Raw genomic sequence first — 18,716 nt, forward strand, 5'->3', positions numbered from 1 at the left:
TCACCCCTATTATGATGCAATGAGATCTGATTTTCAAATTGAATCACACAATTCGATTCGATTCACGATATGATGCTTTGCAATTTAATATGGTACAAATAGTTCATTTTTATTTCTTTGGTTTAGACAGATTACAAATCATACATTTACTCAAGTGCCTTCTTACATCTTACACATGGCTCTTTCACTAATAGGCCCTATAGTGCAAATAAAAAAGAAAAGAAAAAATATTAAATAAAACTAGACTTTCTTTTCTTGTTGAGAAAGAATGGTGATCAGTATGGAGTAGTATACTGTCATTTGTTTATAATCTAACAAATTGCAGTACAAAATGTAGCAAAACAGAGCAATTTACAGTACCGTACTGTAAACTATACAGTATATATGTATGTGGGATTGGTCATGAAGACGAGCACTGGTTCGCAAGTGGGGGAGGAGGATATGCTGCTACGTTTGTCTGCCGTGCAAAAAACATAACTTATTAAACTTATTATCGAAGATGGGAAGTAATGAATTACACACATTTTTTTACCGGTATCGGTACTTTACTTCACTATTTTTACTTTCACTCCTTACATTATTTTACACAAATATCTGTACTTTCTACTTCTTACATTCTTACACCAGGCTCGTTACTTTAGTTTTAATCTATTTGGTGACATGATCAACAGTTCAGCACATCAACCTATTTCTTGTCATTGTCTACCACTGGTCATTTCCTGGCTATCACACACAGCAGATGTAGGCTATCCTACAACAAGAAAGGCAGAAGGCAACAAGTATGGGGCTAACCTGGACGAGACAGAGGAAGTTAGCAATGTAAACATGACTGAGAACAGAGACATTTTTGATCACCTGATCATCATCATATTTTCTTGGCTTGGGTTCTACAGTATATGGTGGATGTTCAGCCTGGATATATTAATTAGGTAACAAAATTTGTTCTTTTGTATTAATATATTAATATGATGTGAGGTTCAATTACCAGCATGACACTAAAACAGGTAGTAGCAATGGCTTAAGTACTTAAGTACATGTCAGAAAAAGTGTAGTCAGTTCTTCAACTTTTACCAGAGTCTTTTAAATCTGTACTTCTACTTGAATGAAGGTTGTATGTACCTTTGCCATATCTGCTTAATATACATACATTTTCTTTTACGATTTTGTTTTATTGCTAGTTGAACCATTGTAAATCTGAGACAATCTGTATTGTGAGTGACTCTCAGGACACGCCTCGGTCTCCTTCGTGTTGTGATACTTCATATTCATGTAGCAGCATTGGTGCATATAAAATATTTGTCACAAATGATTGAACACTTTCTAAGTAATAAAAGTATAGCACATCTACTAAGAATAATAACAAATAAATCAGTGCATCGCATTTATGCCGATGCACCAATGCGAATCAATGAATCCTACTATCCCTACTGTCTACAATTAAGAAAATCATAATTCAGTTTGGGCTCTTCTTGCTCTTACTTTGTCTGTCATGCAAATTCATCGAAAAAGTATTGTTGCATTTTACTGTTTCACTAGCTTGTGTCAGTATCTCTGAGTGATAGAGGCGACACAGAGCCAAGTACAATCACATTGTATTCTACTTGTACCTTTCTTTACCTGTACTAGATAATCTTTTAATTAAAGGTCAAACTTCAGTGGCCTTTGGCCTGATGTAGACTCTGGGGAGCAGGGCTGAAAAAATATTTCATGCTAATCAACGGTTATGCATTATGCATGTATATTAAATGCGGATTGACCTTAAAGCCATTTGTACAGGATTTCCTTACTGATTGTGAGAAAGCCCTGACATAAAGGTCTATGATGCAATGAAATGAGACATGCTGGCTGTGTACTGTACATAAAAAATCCTGACCTATTAATAATATGAATAACTATTTTTTTTTAAGTAAAAACTTTCTTTCGGGTTCTCCCATTAGGGGTCGCCACAGCGGACCATCTGCATGTTTAATTTGGCACATGTTTTTACGCTGGATGCCCTTCCTAACGCAACCCTCCCCATTTATCCGGGCTTGGGACCGGCACTAAGGCTTGTGCAACCTTAATGGCTGGGGTTGGTTCCCTGACCGGGATCGAACCCGGGCCACAGCGGTGAGAGCGCCGCATCCTAACCACTAGACCACCAGGGAACCCCAACTAATTTTGTTTAACTAATTTTAATAAATTATATATATATATATATATATATATATATATATATATATATATATATATATATATATATATAAGATATGATTAAAGATTCATTAATAAAATAAATACTTTTTTTGTTGGACATTGTTATTTGGATTTATTTTTAGTTTAGTCCAGCGAGAACTCCCAAGACACTTTACAGCCTACAAACAGGGCCCCTAAGGAATCCAACTCAATTACTGGACAGGCTGGACACAATCACACGCAAACACTATATATATATATATATATATATATATATATATATATATATATATAAAGGGTGCACAAACATACAATCAGTGTAAAGTATAGTTCATTGTAGAGTTGTCTCCTGACACACAGCATTTGATGTTCTTGATTGTTTAAAGGTTTAGGTTTTTTGTGTGCCCACTGGTTTCTAAATCTACTCTTGCTGTGTAAACCTACTTTATCTTTGCTTTACCTGCACACGCAGCCATCTTTGCTGTCTGATTTAGTTTACATCTTTTGATGAAAATACACCATATGCCAATATTTTATGTCCCTTTGTTGTAATACTGACTTCAAAATTCTCTAAGAATGCTTTCCACTAGATTTGGGAGAGTGGCTGCGGGGATTTGTGCTCATTCAGCCACATGAGCAATCTGCTGGGCACTGATGTTTGATGAGGTGGCTTAGTGTGAACTTAGACTTCCAGTTTATACCAAATATGCTCAGTGAGGATAAGGTCAGTCTTTTTGCTGGCCACTCAAAATCAGTGGTGGGCCATGCATTTGGTACCTGGACCTTCAGTGGGGACTTACCCGGCTTAATCCACCTCTTAATACCACCACTATCAAACCATCAATACAATACAAAAACGCAATATAACAATGCGTGGCATTACAGAGAGAGAGGCATTTCACATATGGAGGGTGAATACTATTTTTACTAAAGCAAGCTCCAAATCTCTACACTACAACCGCAACTGTAGCACCTACATCATCTGGAGCAGTTCAGAATCAATATTTGTCTAATAACATGACAAAAACATTAAAAATTTAAATAAAATACAACCTAACCACCAGACATGCAGACTCATATTTTGCACCGCTCTTCAGAAGCTGAAAGCCAGTGGTACCGCTTATATTCACTGGTCTGGAAGTGGTAAACAAACCCTTTCCTGTGCTGAGACAAGCTAGCTAGCTTCAGGGTTGGCCGACCTCTCCTCACGATGTCTAGCTTGTCTTGAAAATTTATTTTTTAAGTATGTCTAAGTTCAAATAAATGTATCTTCCTCCATAGGCATAAAAAAGGTTTAACCCAGATGTATTAACGTGTACAACATGATACAGACATGTTTCGCTAATAGAACTTGGCTGTAACAGTTTCCCTCTGACCAATCAATCATAGGACAGAGAAATGCTGATGTTTTCTAGGCCAGCTAGCTGGCCCTGTGAGGCAAATTTGAAATCTAATTGATTTAAGAAACAGATTTATTCGTTCATTTATTCATTTTCTCCCGCTAATCCGTAATTCGGGTCGCGGGGGCAGCAGTCTAAGCAGGCCCCCGCCTTCGACTGCTGCCCAATCCTCACAGCACCGTCCCTTACGGTCCCTCCTGCAGGTGGTGAGCCCACGGGAAGGCGGCCCCATGTCACTCCGACGTCACGGACCTTGATATTTCCCTCGTAAGGGACCCCCGGAGCATAAAGGGTTAAGGGCCTTGCTCAAGGGCCCAAGAGTGGCAGCTTGGCGATACTGGGGCTTGAACCCCAAACCTTCCGATCGGCAACCCAGCGCCTTAAACGCTGGAGCCACCACTCCCCCCACGAAACAGATTTATTTCTTCTTATTTCTATACCTGTTTTTCTATTGGCCATCTCATCTCTAAATAGAGCTGGGGACCTTCATGCCCTTTCCGTGAGCCCCTCCTGTCCGGAGTTCACTCCAGGCATGGCAAGTGCCTTGCTCTACCCCAGACCATGGTATGTCCCCAAGGTGCCATCAGATGTCCCATGTCCAGTCGTGCTCTAGGCATTTTATCCTTCTCCTTATCAGGCCCCCTGACCAGGAGAAGCTTAACCAGTGTTCCAGGTGTGAGCACTGGACACATATGTCCACAGAACTGCCGTGTGGAGAAAGTCGGTCCAGGTGTTTGTCTGATATGGTCCGTATAAGAAAGGTCTCCCTGCAGATAAGCATTTGTGGCATTTAGCGGATGCTAGCAGACCCTCAGCAGGTGGACTTTGAATGCTTTCCACTTCTCTTATGAGTCCTCTGATCTCCCTGCTCGTTTTGGACTTTGTCAGGTCCTATAGCCTTGACATTAATGGTACCCCTGGCCCCTCTGTCCTTCGATCTATCTGTGCCAATCCACACTAGGCAGGGACTGGTCAGTCTGGCGGTTTTGTACATTCCTTTCCAAAGGGTTGTTGACGCAGCTAGAGTTCCCGAAGGGAAACGTCTCTAGGTTATGTAGGCAACCCTGTTTCCCCGACAGAATGAAAGGCTGCATTTTGGTGCCTCACTTCCTACATTCCTGCAAATGATTCCTTCACTTTCGAATCTGGCAACATTTCAACGGCATGTGCTTTATAGCTTTCTGGTCATGATGTGACCCCGCAGGTGACGTCGCACTTTTACGTTGCACTGATTACACACGTGGTTCAGAGCATGATCAGGCAGAGGCGTTCCCAAAGTGTTACCATAAATAACCAAGAGACGTTCTGTAAATGGTCACACTGTTAAATTAAATGTTGATAATGTTAAATGTCAAGAACTGGTACAAGGCACCTAAATATATTTGATCTCATAACACATCTATCTATCTATCTATCTATCTATCTATCTATCTGTCTGTCTGTCTGTCTGTCTGTCTGTCTGTCTGTCTGTCTGTCTGTCTGTCTGTCTGTCTGTCTGTCTGTCTGTCTGTCTGTCTGTCTGTCTGTCTGTCTGTCCGTCCGTCCGTCTGTCCGTCTATCCGGCTGGCTGGCTGGCTGGCTATTACAAATACAGAGCTACAGAGATTTCCATTGATAAAAGGATTGTGGATGCTTTGGATCCCAATTTATATGTTTGTGTGGCTTTGTGTGTGTGTGTCTACAGTATGTGTGTGTGTTATTTGGGGATGTGCAGCTTTACTTAAAGGGATTTACCAAGCTTGATTCATCAGGCGGATTAGAAATTACACATACAAGCACACAGACCTAGTATAGTACTTTAGGGAAATGTTAGTCCCTTAGACTCTTAGTAGTCTCTCTCTCTCTCTCTCTCTCTCTCTCTCTCTCTCTCTCTCTCTCTCTCTCTCTCTCTCTATCTCTCTCGCTCTCTCTTTCTCTTTTTCTTTCCTCTCTGTCTACTCAGCTGCTACCCAACATGTTCCCTTCTCAAGTCCTATCTGTCTTCTTTCATCCCTCAATCCTTCCTCATCCACTTTAAATCTCACTGTAAAGCTTCCTTTTTTCCACTAACCCTTTAAATCTCTTGTCCACTCGGTGTCTTTCTTGCTAGCAAGGGGATTCAAAAGTTCAAAAACTCCTCCACAGACACACATGCACACACATGCATACACACACACACACACACACACACACACACACACACACACACACACACACTGACATAACAGCTATAATCAATACCATATTAATAACCCTTGGTAACCTAAATGAAACATTTTCTGTACAGATTTGGTGTAACAAAGATTCCTTGAGGGAATAGCCAGATGTCCCTAAAGAGAAAATTTGTAACTGTTAGATATTCCTGTCCTTGTGAGAACATTTGATTCCCATCAAGATACCCCCCCCCCACACACACACACACACACACACATTCACTTCCTCTGTGCCAGCTTGATTGATGCTTGTTCTCCCCCTAGCACAGCAAAATAATTAAATGTTCTTCATGACCTTTCTTTTTCTCCAACTAAACATTTACTTATGAGTCATATCATTTGACATATCAACCAGTTCATATGAGTGTATTTGCCTTTTCTGGAACTTTCAAAACTTGATTGTTTGTCAATGCATTCCCAAAATCTGAACAAAATCTGGACAGATATTTACACAATGACACAGTTTTGCAAAGACTATAATGGATTTGAAATGAAATATAAATACCTGGCCATTTCATGAACCCAGACAATGCCTTCTTGTCTTCAGCTCACCTGCCAGAAAAGCTTTTATACATCTTTTATGATATAAATCCTTAATTTCTCAAAGTCTTCACATCACTTTTGTTTCCAGAAATGGTGCCTTTAGTTTTTGCTCTTTTTTTCCGCAAACATTGTCTTACCTAGAACTAAAAAAAAAAGCAGGGAATTGAAAAGCAAGGAGTGACTACTTTTATGTTTTATATAACCAATAAAGCATTGATACAGTATGGTTCAACCTAGTTGACATTGTATTGGATTGAACTCTATCAACATATTAGCATTGTTTCTCTCATACAATATAGTATATGGTATTATATTGTATAAGCCCAGTTATGAATGCTAAACCAAATTGTTATAATTTGATCCTTTCTTGGCCTTTAAATTGTTGTAACATGTCATAGATGTACAGTCAGTTTAAGTATCTGTTATTTAATTGTGCTCATTAGTTGAACTATTTCCCTTTGCTATCAAGCTTTAAAAGAAAACACGGCTATGCTGTTTATTCATCTTAGCCATGATTTATTGTTTTATGTAGTCAGCAATGCTAAACAGAACACTTAGTATGCTAACCAATCCATTCAAACATAACAGTTAGTCAACAATGCTAAGCAAAGCAGACATTCTTTATGTATTTACAACTATTAAATCAAAATTTCATGAGAAGCAAACTTTCATGAGAAGCAAACTTTCATGAGAAGTCCTAAAGCTCAGTCGACATTAAATATAATCCTGATACTTTAGTGCATGTGTATTCACAGTAATTATTGGTACTTGGTAATAATAATATAAAGATTATCATACAAAAATAATATTAAATCCATTAATTTTGTTAAGTGCACAAGTTAAAGTGAATTTCAAATGTAAAAAGTATGTTTAATTTTTTAGGTAGACTGTAATTATCATTTGAATGATATTTTATGTTTATATTATAAATTATTTTATTTTAATTTAATTTGTAATACATAATATAATCCACAATGCAAATATAATTCAAGTATTACTATTATAATAAAGATTACAATTATGCCAGGTCTATTAAAATATAATAACAATAATTCATACTGATAAATGATGTAAATTAATAAAAAGTGTTATTTATTTATATAAAAAAATATATATTTTTTTTTGTTAATTATCTTCCATACCAAAATATTATACGGGGAATCTGAACAATTTATGTTTTATATAAAACATTGTATTCTTTTAATTTTTTCGCTTCTATTTTATCTCCCAATTTTATAAGAACCGAATTCAAAATAATACAAGAATAATATGAATGCAGAAGAATGAAGAATATATTTTAGATTGTCCAAAGTAGCTCCATTTTGATACTCATTGCAACTAATGACATTTGCTCATCAGATTCATGATGTAGTCACCTAGCATGGGTATCAATTCACAGGTGTGCCAATTGTCCATCATGGTGAAATTCCAGTAAATTTAAATGTATCCCAAAGTGCAGTCTTCAAAACCACCAAACATTATGATGAAACAGGCTCTCATGAGGACCATCCCAGGAGAAAAAGAACACCAATTTACATAAATGCTTTTTAGAGTTCAAGTGTCAGACATATTTAAACACTGTTCAGAGGAGACTGCGTGAGAAATGAACGTTAGATCAGTGGAAAATTGTCCTATGGTCTGATAAATCATAATTAGAGCTTTTAGTTCTAAACACAGAGTCTTTGTTAGATGTTAGAGGGCGAAGGGACGGTTCCTAAATGTGTGGTTCCCACTGTGAAGCATGGAGAAGAAGGTGTGATGGTGTGGGTGTGTTTTGCTGGTGACAGTGTTGGCGATTTAGTTAAAGTTGAGAACACACTTAACCAGCAAGTCTACCTCAGCATTTTGCAGGGACATGCATCGTGGGAAAATAATTTGTTTTCCAACAAGACATTGATCCTACAACACACATCTATGTTATGTAAGAACTATCTGTTCAAGAAGGAGAGAGAGATGGAGCACTGCATCAGACCACAATCACTTGATCTAAATCCATTTGAGATGGTTTGGGATTTATTGGACCAGAGAGTGAAGGAAAAGCAGCCAACAAGCACTCAACATCTCTGGGAGCGGAGCATGATTTCCAAATGATTGTTGGAAAACTATTCCAGGTGACTACTTAATGAGCCTGACTGAGAGAGCTTGCAAAGTTTTCATCAAAACAAAAGATGGTGATTTTGAAGAATTGCAAAACAAAGATTCCGAGTTATTTAACACATTTTCATTTGCTACATAATTCTATGCATTCTTTTACATAGTTTGGAAATGATTTTCATGGTGAAAATAATAAAAATTGCAGATCAATGGATAAAGCCATTTGAAAAAATACCGTATAATTATATATATTCATAATTTGTTTTTATATTAATCAGTTTATACTGACTTGTGCCTAAACTAATATGCTCCTGATGTATTCAATTATTTAAATCATGGCAGAGATTTGTTTCTCTGTCCTTCACTAAGTCAGTATTTGAGTCTGTAAGTCTAAAAAGAGTTTAAATATTTAAATATTGGATACTGTTTCAGTGTATTACTTAGAAACCTTTTTAAAACATATGTATAATTTATATTAGAGTATTTGTGGCATGTATAAGTTATATACAAATATTTATAATATATGTATAATAAAATACCTTGCTTAACTCTGCTTACATATGCACTGCAATAATGCAATTTTACCCTTTAGTTTTTCTATTATTTAACTTAAAGAATATATATTTATGTATAGTATATACAAGGTGCATCTGACTAATATATATATATATATATATAAAATTATATCTTTAGTATAATTACTTTTTTTTTTACTTCTTAGACAAATGGCAGGACATTTTTCAATAACTGCTCTTGTTTTTCTGTTTCATTATCGAGAAAAGTCCTACAAACTCCAAAATTAATCCCCAAATTAAAATGTACACATTTATATTCTGCATATGTTATCAGATCCTGTTTAGGCAATGAGTGCTACAGGACAGGCTGCTATACATCACTATAATGTTGAGCACTATTATCAGATTGTCAGAATTGAAAAATAATGACAGCACAGCCGAACAAATCATCAAGCACAGTGTGTGCATGCAGCCCAAGGACAACAGCAGTCCCGCTATCTGAGTTTGATTTATTGCCCTGTCTGTTGGGGAGATGCTATCGGTGTATATCTGTCCTGCACTATGGGACCTCCGAATAAATCAATGGCACGTTGGAGATTTGCAGTCGATTAGCTTACCTTACAAACGCACACACACACACACACACACACACACACACACACACACACACACACACACACACACACACACACACACACACACAGTTTAAAGAGTGTGACAGAGAGCTCCAAAATATCATGCATTTCACTGCAAGTAGAGTGAAAAGGGGAAAAAGTTGGTGTCAAGTAACAGTATTAAAAAAAATGACTACACTTTTCCAAACACCTTTTACACAATTCTCCATAATGCCAAATTAAAGTTATATCGACAACCAAATAGTCTCTAATTACCTTGATTTTTACCACATAATGCTCAAAGGTATATATAAGTGACATTACCATAAGTCCTTTCCATATTAAGGCCACCAGATCTTTTTTGTCATAATATGTTGCATGATATTTTTAAAATTGTGTGACTAAGATAAATGTTTTCATTTGTAATTCAAATTTTTATTTATTTATTTTTTTTGATTAGATGATGTTTGACAGCGGATTTGTCTGTTTGAAAAAAAATATTCTTGGATAACAAGAATTAACTGGCTTAAATGTAGCATTTATTTCCTCTGCTGAAAGGAAAAAACACTTATAATGGGACCACATGGTGGGATCAAAACTTTTCAAGTTGCCATTTCAAGTAACTGTGCGATGTTGCTTTTTTGAATATAAATGACCATCATTCATGGACAGGCTATCATCGTCTATCATCACAAACCACAGTCCACTCTTTATACTATTCTCAGTTGCTGAATAGCATCAAACGCCAGCTTTGTCCACCTGTTTCTTTCATTCAAAACAGTGTGAGTGTAAAGAAATAAATAAAATAAACTTCATAAAAGGGGGGAAAAAAAGGAGGCAGTGTGTGAAAACGAAAAGCCGCAGGCTGTTTCAGGGTTTGTGAATTGAAAAAAAAAAAAACAATTGGTGTCTGGCACACTGAAGGCAAAAAGAACATTTCTCACGATTGCATCACTGTTGCTTTCATGGCCTTCCAACTCGTAGCTATCAAAAAGTAACACGCAATTTTATACAAGTGATATTATTCAAGAGCAAACTCATAGTTATCCGAAGAGTAATACATTATACGTAGTTGCTATTATTTAGAAGTATGTCACTTAAATACTAAATCAAATCGATGTTTTGGCTGGGTGGTATGAATCTGGAATTGAATTGAACATGGGAGGTGACTAATTTAATTAATAAATTAATTGTCATGCCATAAAATAAAGTACATTCCTAGTACACTTGTCATTGACAAAAGGGCCTCAATCGGAGATAGTGTACAGCTATCTTCTGTGAGCAATATGATTTAAAGGCAGAGGCCTTGTTTGCTACGTCTGGCCTATAAAGCATTGCGAAACTTTCTGCGAGCTGCATGGCAAAGCCTGTGATTGGCTGTTACAAACATTTTCAAGCTGACTGATTAAAAAATAAATGGTTTTGGGTATCAGCTGTCAATGTCTGGTACAAACACTTAATCAGAAGGATTACAAATGCATACAAATGGTTTTAAATTCTAACAATTGCAGACAATTGTTAGATTGACTAATTAAAATTTGCCTTAAATTCTAACTTTAATGCAGTCAATGCACAAAAATGCTCAATTTATTAAATGGTTTCACATGACAGCTACATCTCATTGTGCTTTGTAAACATGAAACAAAAAGAGCAATTCATTCTCTTCCTCTACTTATATTTGTGTTTTTTTACCACCTTCTGTGTCACTATAATGATCAACCATTAGTACAGTATATTGCAGAATATTTATTATAAATATGCAAGCATAATTCACAACTAATTACCGTATTTTTCGGACTATAAGCCGGTACTTTTTTACCACGTTTTGAACCCCGCGGCTTAAACAACAAAGCGGCTTATTTATGAATTTTTCACAAACTTTAAGCCAAAAAACTGAGCCCTATAACATTAGACCAATTAAATTTCCGAACGGAAACGAAAAAACGCACCTCACCTGTGTTCTGAGCTGCACGACATCAGGGAAAAAAAACTTTGTTTTTTTTTAACGCACGACGATGCCAAAAGAAAAACTCCCGAGAGAAATAGTTGTGAAAGGAAGGAGAAAGACAGTGAACAATGACTTTCTTGGTAGGCTACAGTTAAGATATAAGCCGTTGTTACGTGTTGTATCAGGGTGTACAAGGGAGATCTCGCTAACTCCAGTTGCAACAGAAATCATATAAGCACAGACAGGTTTCCAAAACTCGTGCTTTTTTATTTTTCTTTGCAACAACATTACTGGTTTGTCAAAGAAACTTAGAAATGAGCATCAGAAAATAATAAGGACATATTCCTCGGTCTTGCACACATGCAGTAATAGCATGTGTGCAAGACATAGCAAATTCGGAGGCAGGCTATTCCCAAAATGCCGCTCTGCTCTTAAAGGAGCCACAACATATTTCACCTGTTACAACGTGTAACAGACACTGTCTTTTGTTAAAGCCTGTGTAAAGTTCATTAGTTTCAGTGTAGACAGTGTAGGCTTATAGACAGGTGCGGCTTATTTATGTTCAAAATAAAAATCTTTGTTAAATTCAGTGGGTGCGGCTTATATATGGGTGTGCTTAACAGTCCGGAAATTACGGTATATAATTTTAATGCTAACAAGGAGGCACATTTTCACATACAGTTTCTAAAGCTAAAACTGTATGTTACAATGGTTATAACTGTTTACAAGCAGTTCATTAATTTTGAATGGTGATTCAACTATATTAAATATATAGTTTGTCAGAATATACAGTATATACAGTTATTATAAATACATAAAAAACCAATTGAACTGAGATTGATATGTGCCTTTTGAAAATCTCATTCCATGTTTAGTTCCCATTTGCTGTTATAAAAAATCTTCACTTTTCTTGGAAGACGTGCCTCTAGATTTTGGAGTATGCTTGTGGAGATTTGAATGGAGCTCAGTTTGTGTATCAAGGAACTGTATGCTGAAAAAGGTTTGGGTCTCCAAGTTCAAGTGAAGGTAAAATTGAATGAAAACTTTGTGGTGACAGTTTAGGGAATATCCACATATGGCTAGTATTTGTCTATATAGTGTATACATTTGTGTGTATACACAGTATAAACAAATATACAAATATATGCATATATATTATATACAAAAAATTCTCATAATTCAGATATTTCTATGCAAATCTTTACTGAATACAGTATGAATATCTATCTATTGTGTAATGTGTGTCTTTACCTGTTTCTAGATCTATGTGTTCCAGTGATGTGTGTTGGTTCTGGTGAACCCACTCTCCATTGCACTTGAAGAAGATCTGCAGCGCAGGCCTTGCTCGGCACTGGAGCTTAATCGGGTTGCTTTTGACGATGTAAGCATCATCCGGCTCCTGAAGAAAGCGAGGCAGGGTCCCGGATGCGGTTGAAAGCCCAGCTCGATTTCCTGGAATGACAGCAATTAACACCACATGTTAGGGGTGTACCCTTTGTGTTAGTATTTGAACGATATAAACGGCATCATGACAGGTCTGTGAGCAGAATAGATGGTGTTAAATTCTCACTGAGCAGCATGCACGCTGTCGGAAATGCTGAATCCGGAGTTAAAAAGTGAAGCAAGTCGTCCGCAGTCAGCCATGATGCAGATTTGCATAATTTTAATTGGCTTCTGTTTGCCCTCACTTCCGATTAGTCTTATAGACACTGAGATTTGGGGACATTCAATGAGATTAGAGGCAGAATATCAGAAGCATGGACAGCTTCTCTTAACTAGCTCTGCAACCTGTTAAACCTACAGAGCACCGTGAACATTTTTCCTCAGCAATCTCATCAGTCAAATTATTATTTTGAATAAGGAATGGCTTCATATTTGAATCATGCTCCCATTTTTTCTAATCCCGTTGCTTTGTCAGCCATTTTATTTGTCCACAGATCAAGGCTAACCCTGAATTTTGCATATACTACAAGACACTTGCTGCATTTCAAATGGGTAAAAAAAAAAATTATGTAAATAAGTTACTCTAATCATCCTTGTTACACATTTCCTATGATAATGGCCCATCAGCATACATTCTTGGGAGGAGGACCTTATCAGCACTTTCTCAAGATGATTTTTTTAGTGTTCACTCTAGACGTGAGAAAATTACCCAAATGGTTTTCTTTTGTTGATTTCTGACATCAAAATTAATAACTTTAAATATTCATTTTGCAGAGGAGATAAACATTTGAACAACATACCACAGACACAACATTACTATTACATTGCCTAGGTAGCTGCTATAATGCTCACTGCTGCTTGATTAGTAAAGTGGAAGACAAAGTGCCCTTACCCTACTGTCTGTATTAATTCAGAAACACTTTTACTGATCTTTTTAGCTCTCATTTTTACAAACAAATTACTGTATTTTCCGGACTATAAAGCGCACCCATATATAAGCCGCACCCACTGAATTTTAAAAATATTTTTATTTTGAACATAAATAAGCCGCACCTGTCTATAAGCCGCAAGTCTACACTAATGTACTTTACACAGGCTTTAACGAAAGACACGTTACACACGGTGTAACAGGTGAAATATGTTGCGCTTCCTTTAGGAGCATAGCGGTATTTTGGGAATAGCATGCCAGAAGCGAGCTCTCCCTTTACCCTGACTCAACGCGTTACAATGGCTTGTATCTTAACAGTAGTCGACCAAGAAAATCATTGTTCACTGTCTTCCTCCTTCCATTCACAACTATTTCTCTGGGGAGTTTATCTTTTGGCATCGTCGTGCGTTTAAAAATCACCCTATAGAAGTTTTTTCTCCTGATGCCGTGCAGGTCAGAACACAGATGAGGTGCGTTTTTTCATTTCCGTTCGGAAATTTCATTGGTTTAACATTATGGGGTTCAGTTTTTTGGCTTGAAGTTTGTGAAACCGGGAAAAACCCCAAAAAAATCCATAAATTAGCCGCTTCTTTGTTCAAGCCGCGGGGTTCAAAACGTGGGAAAAAAGTAGCGGCTTATAGTCAGAAAAATACGGTAAATAGATTTAAAGACACCAAAAGTAATGAAGCAGCAAAGCCAGTTGTTTTGTATTTGCTAGATAAATATAAAATAATAAATCAGAATTTCAGCTTTATTTATTTATTTATTTTTATCCGTTTATCTGGCAGTGTTTAAAAACTTAGTCTATAGTGCAGTCAATGCCAGACCACCCAATGTTTGGGTGAGCAAAAGTATCATAAATCAAAAGTGAATATAACAATATTTGGCTGCATGAAGCCTATGATTCTAACATCTCCAAACTTTCTTTGTTAGCTTACTCAGGCTCTTACCCCAACTTCTTTTAGTTGTTCTCTGTTTTCAAGGGTTTCTCCCTATAGTCTTCTTTTCAGGAAAAAAAAACTAGACTTTATTACCGTTTTATCTGTGTAAAGCTGCTCTGAGACATTGTCCATTGTTAAAGGTGCTATACAACTAAAAATGAATTGAAGTGAAATAAATTCTGCTCAACTGGCTTAATGTCTGATCTAAGAGCTGTGGGGTTTTTTTTTTTTTTAGAACTTTTCCCTTTATCCACCAGAAGATGTCCGTTTTGGCAGCTTTGGCACTGTGCTCTGGGTCATTATCTTCTTTTATGATGAAGGAATTAGGCTTAATAGTGAATTTAAGCAACAGAAACACGGGGCACATCAGTGCTCAATGTAATCTCACTATAAAGACCCCTAATACAATAACAGAATAAATGATCATCCAGTGCAAAGCAACTAAATACACTTTAAAATGTGTTACTATAAAAAAAAAATAAAAAGAAATTTACTCCTGGAACCCTGTGTTCCTCCTTCCCAAAGCTCCAGAGCTTCTTTTCTAACCTGCACTGTACTGTAGCATCGCAATCATATTTCTTTGGTTCGCTCCCAGGTAAGAGCTTAAAAGCATTGAAAATGTATCAGCTTATGTTTCTCTAAAAGGAGAAACTAAATGTAAATGTCTACTCATGTTAACGCCCGAAGCAAGACTAACAGGAGTAGCAGGCAGATCAGTAGCAGGTGGACAGGTACGATAGAAAGGCAGGAGGGAAGAAAAAAAACATGTCTAATAAGAGAACCGGGGAAAAAAATCCCTGCATAATCAGTATGACAAATATGTACGGTGAAAATTCGAAAGGAATATGTAATACGATATAAAAACAGCATTCAAAACAGACTGTAGATATAAAAAAACACAGTTTAATGACATGCTTTCAGTTAAAACGCAATTATGCTTTCAGTGTCAGTATACATTATATAGCACAAGGTATGTAGGCACCTATATATCAGGTATGCTGTATAATATTATAAAAAAAGTATTTGTTTTATGATATATTTTGTTAGATTATTATAATATATTATTATAAATGGGCATTATACCTGTACAAATAGTCCTCAGCAATCTTGTGCAATATTATGCAATACTTAAACATATCTTAGTATTATCTTATAGTTGCCACATTAAAATTCACTGTATGTGGTATGGTCAAAAGTTTGAGAGCACCTAACCATGAGATTTATGTGATTCCACACTTTATCTCTATTTAAAGTTATAATAACCTCTAGCCTTCTGGAAAGATGTCAAAGATGCAGGTACTCTCAGGTATTAAAACCAGGGTGAGGAAGCCTGGGGTACTTGTGGTGTTAAAATTTATTTTTCCATGCAAACCATATCATCTGGCTTTCAATCGCCATTCTAGTTCATATTAAATGCGTTCGGTGGGGATGAGAAGGACACTTTGGTTCTTACAATCCAACCTTGGTAAACCTAGCTTGTTTTGTGAACAGGTACATTGTCATATGGGGAATATTTGTTCTCTTTTTTCCAGTGAAGAAAACTGTACTACTGCAAAGATATCCTAGATTAAAGTGTGCTATAAACTTTAGCAAGAGTTGTAGAACATCCATATATGGATATAATGGTCTGATAGATTACATACTTATGGCCATATACTGTATTTTGATTGTTCTTCCAAAGACTTGTCACATTATTGGGTTTTTTTTTCTTGTAAGATAGGGGACAATAATGCATGTTGTTTTGATATTTCATGTGTGTGTGTGTGTGTGTGTGTGTGTGTGTGTGTATAAGTGTGTGTGTGTGTGTGTGTGTGCATGCATTTAAGATTGAAACTACAGTAACAAAGTATCGAGAATCAAACGATAGATTTTGTGTGTGTGTGTGTGTTTTAGATTAAATCTTACAAAGTACTAGAGAACCGAACTATAGATTTTGTGTGCGTGTGTGTGTGTGTGTGTGTGTGTGTGTGTGTGTGTGTGTGTCTCTGTGTTTTGGATTGAATCTCACAAAGTACTAGAGAACCAAAAGATAGATTTTTTGTGTGTGTGGGTGTGTGGGTGTGTGTGTGTGTGTGGTAAAAAATCAAAAATTGCGCACAGCAAAGGCTCAATCTCCTGTCCTGTCACAGCGGCGCTGGTTGCTGTGGCAATGATATATGATCATCAGTCCGGCCCGAAGATGATAACAATACACACAACACACACACACACACACACACACACACACACACACACACACACACACACATACATACAGACACACACATTGAGATAAACAAGATGCCACTGCCAGAGATGCTGAGAAATGGACTTCTAACTCGAATTCATCTGTCTGCTCCGCCCACACATACTCTACACAGTATACACATACATACGATTACCTCGTAAATAGACAGATTGGAAAAGATGCTGGCATTTTGGCATGTTATCACACTCACTACCACATTCGTTTACACGGTGTAATTTTGAGTAGCCAGTCCGCCTACTGCATGCTTATGGGAGGTGGAAATGAGAAAAAGCACACAGACATGAGAACTGTGGAAACTCTGTGTAGGTATTGTAACATGAGTTCAGGCTTAAACTGGGGACCAAATAAGTTAAAGAGAACAAACAACTTTCCTGCAAACACTTGTGTAAGACATTATGTCCCCCTCATAAATCTACACATCACACACATGAATAACACATGCAAATGGTAAAAAATAAAAACATACATTCATTCAAGCTAACATTAATAACCTAATGTTATCATGAAGGAGCAGACCCACAGTCATAAGTGTGTGTGTGCGTGTGTGTGTGTGTGTGTGCGCGCAGTGCTCAGCGGGAGATCCTCCAGCTTCTAAACCTTGTATTGTGATGCACCACACTTCAATACTTCACAAAATTTGTTCAAAACACTCCATTAGGAGATCAAAAGGAGGCATATATTAACAGTGGGGAGTAAGAGAAAATGTGTGTATATGTGGTATAAAAGGAGATTACTGGTACTTTTCTGTACATGAAAGAAGAAAGCGAGCTCCATTTAAGTATAGCGTAATTTACTGGTATTATTTAAACACTGCTTTCTCATTAAGTCTTTATCAACCAATGCAATATCACACTAAGACATGTCCCTTGTAGACCACGAGAAAGCTATAGAGAGAGAAGATTTGTGCTCATTCGAACACAAAGGTGTTAGTAATACCAGGTACTGATGTAGGTGAGATGAGAAGGCCTGGGGTGCAGTCAGTGTTCCAATTCATCCCAAAAGTGTTCAATAGGGTTAAGTTCAGAGATCTAAAGCAAGAGATATTTCACTCCAAACCATGCAAAGCATATCCTCATGGAGTTTTATGCACAGGGGAATTGTCATGCTGGAACAGGTTTGGGTCTCCTAGTTCCTAGAGAAAATTTTATGCTACTGCATCCAAAGACACCATTTACAACTGTGTGGCTTCAGCTTTGTGATAACAGATTGACAAATAACTACATAGTGCATATGAAGAGAATTTAAATAAAAAGCAAAAGACAAAAAATGTAGAATACATTTGACTTAAGTCATAAATAAGCAAATACTTGCTGAATTAGCCTGAAACATATAATTTATTTTTATGTTTGGTTAATATTTATAAAAAAAAAAAAAAAACAAGAGCATTTTGGCCATATTCAACATGCACTAGATGTAAAAATAGTTTGGTGTGCCTTTTGAATATCCAATTACAGTCAGGACTTTGGTGTTCCAGCTAGGTTTATGTTTTTTCTTACCTGTTTTTTTACCAATTTTTCCCACCATCAAATGTTGCCAATTTGTGCCCACGGCCCTAATTAACTCGTATTGTAACCACCTGAGTCCTGTTAGCCCCAAGTGCATTATGGTTCCCCTTTTGTCTGAGTTAGCTGCTTGTTGAAGTTATGCTGTTGAAGTAAGGTGGTACGTTTCCTGA

The 18,716-nt window shown here is 36.8% G+C and overlaps 1 protein-coding gene across 2 annotated transcripts in view; it reads right to left on the bottom strand.

The window, feature by feature from the left end:
- The window catches only part of unc5da (unc-5 netrin receptor Da), a 254,244-nt gene that overhangs the window by 68,417 nt on the left and 167,111 nt on the right, over nucleotides 1-18,716 (bottom strand). For both annotated transcript variants that reach the window (XM_083564027.1, XM_083564028.1), the window contains exon 2: nucleotides 12,733-12,933. In XM_083564027.1, the coding sequence (XP_083420153.1) occupies nucleotides 12,733-12,933 (201 nt within the window). The remainder of the gene's footprint in view (nucleotides 1-12,732; nucleotides 12,934-18,716) is intronic.

This window comes from Silurus aristotelis, assembly GCF_946808225.1.
Source record: "Silurus aristotelis genome assembly, chromosome: 16".
Classification (NCBI taxonomy): Eukaryota; Metazoa; Chordata; class Actinopteri; order Siluriformes; family Siluridae; genus Silurus; species Silurus aristotelis.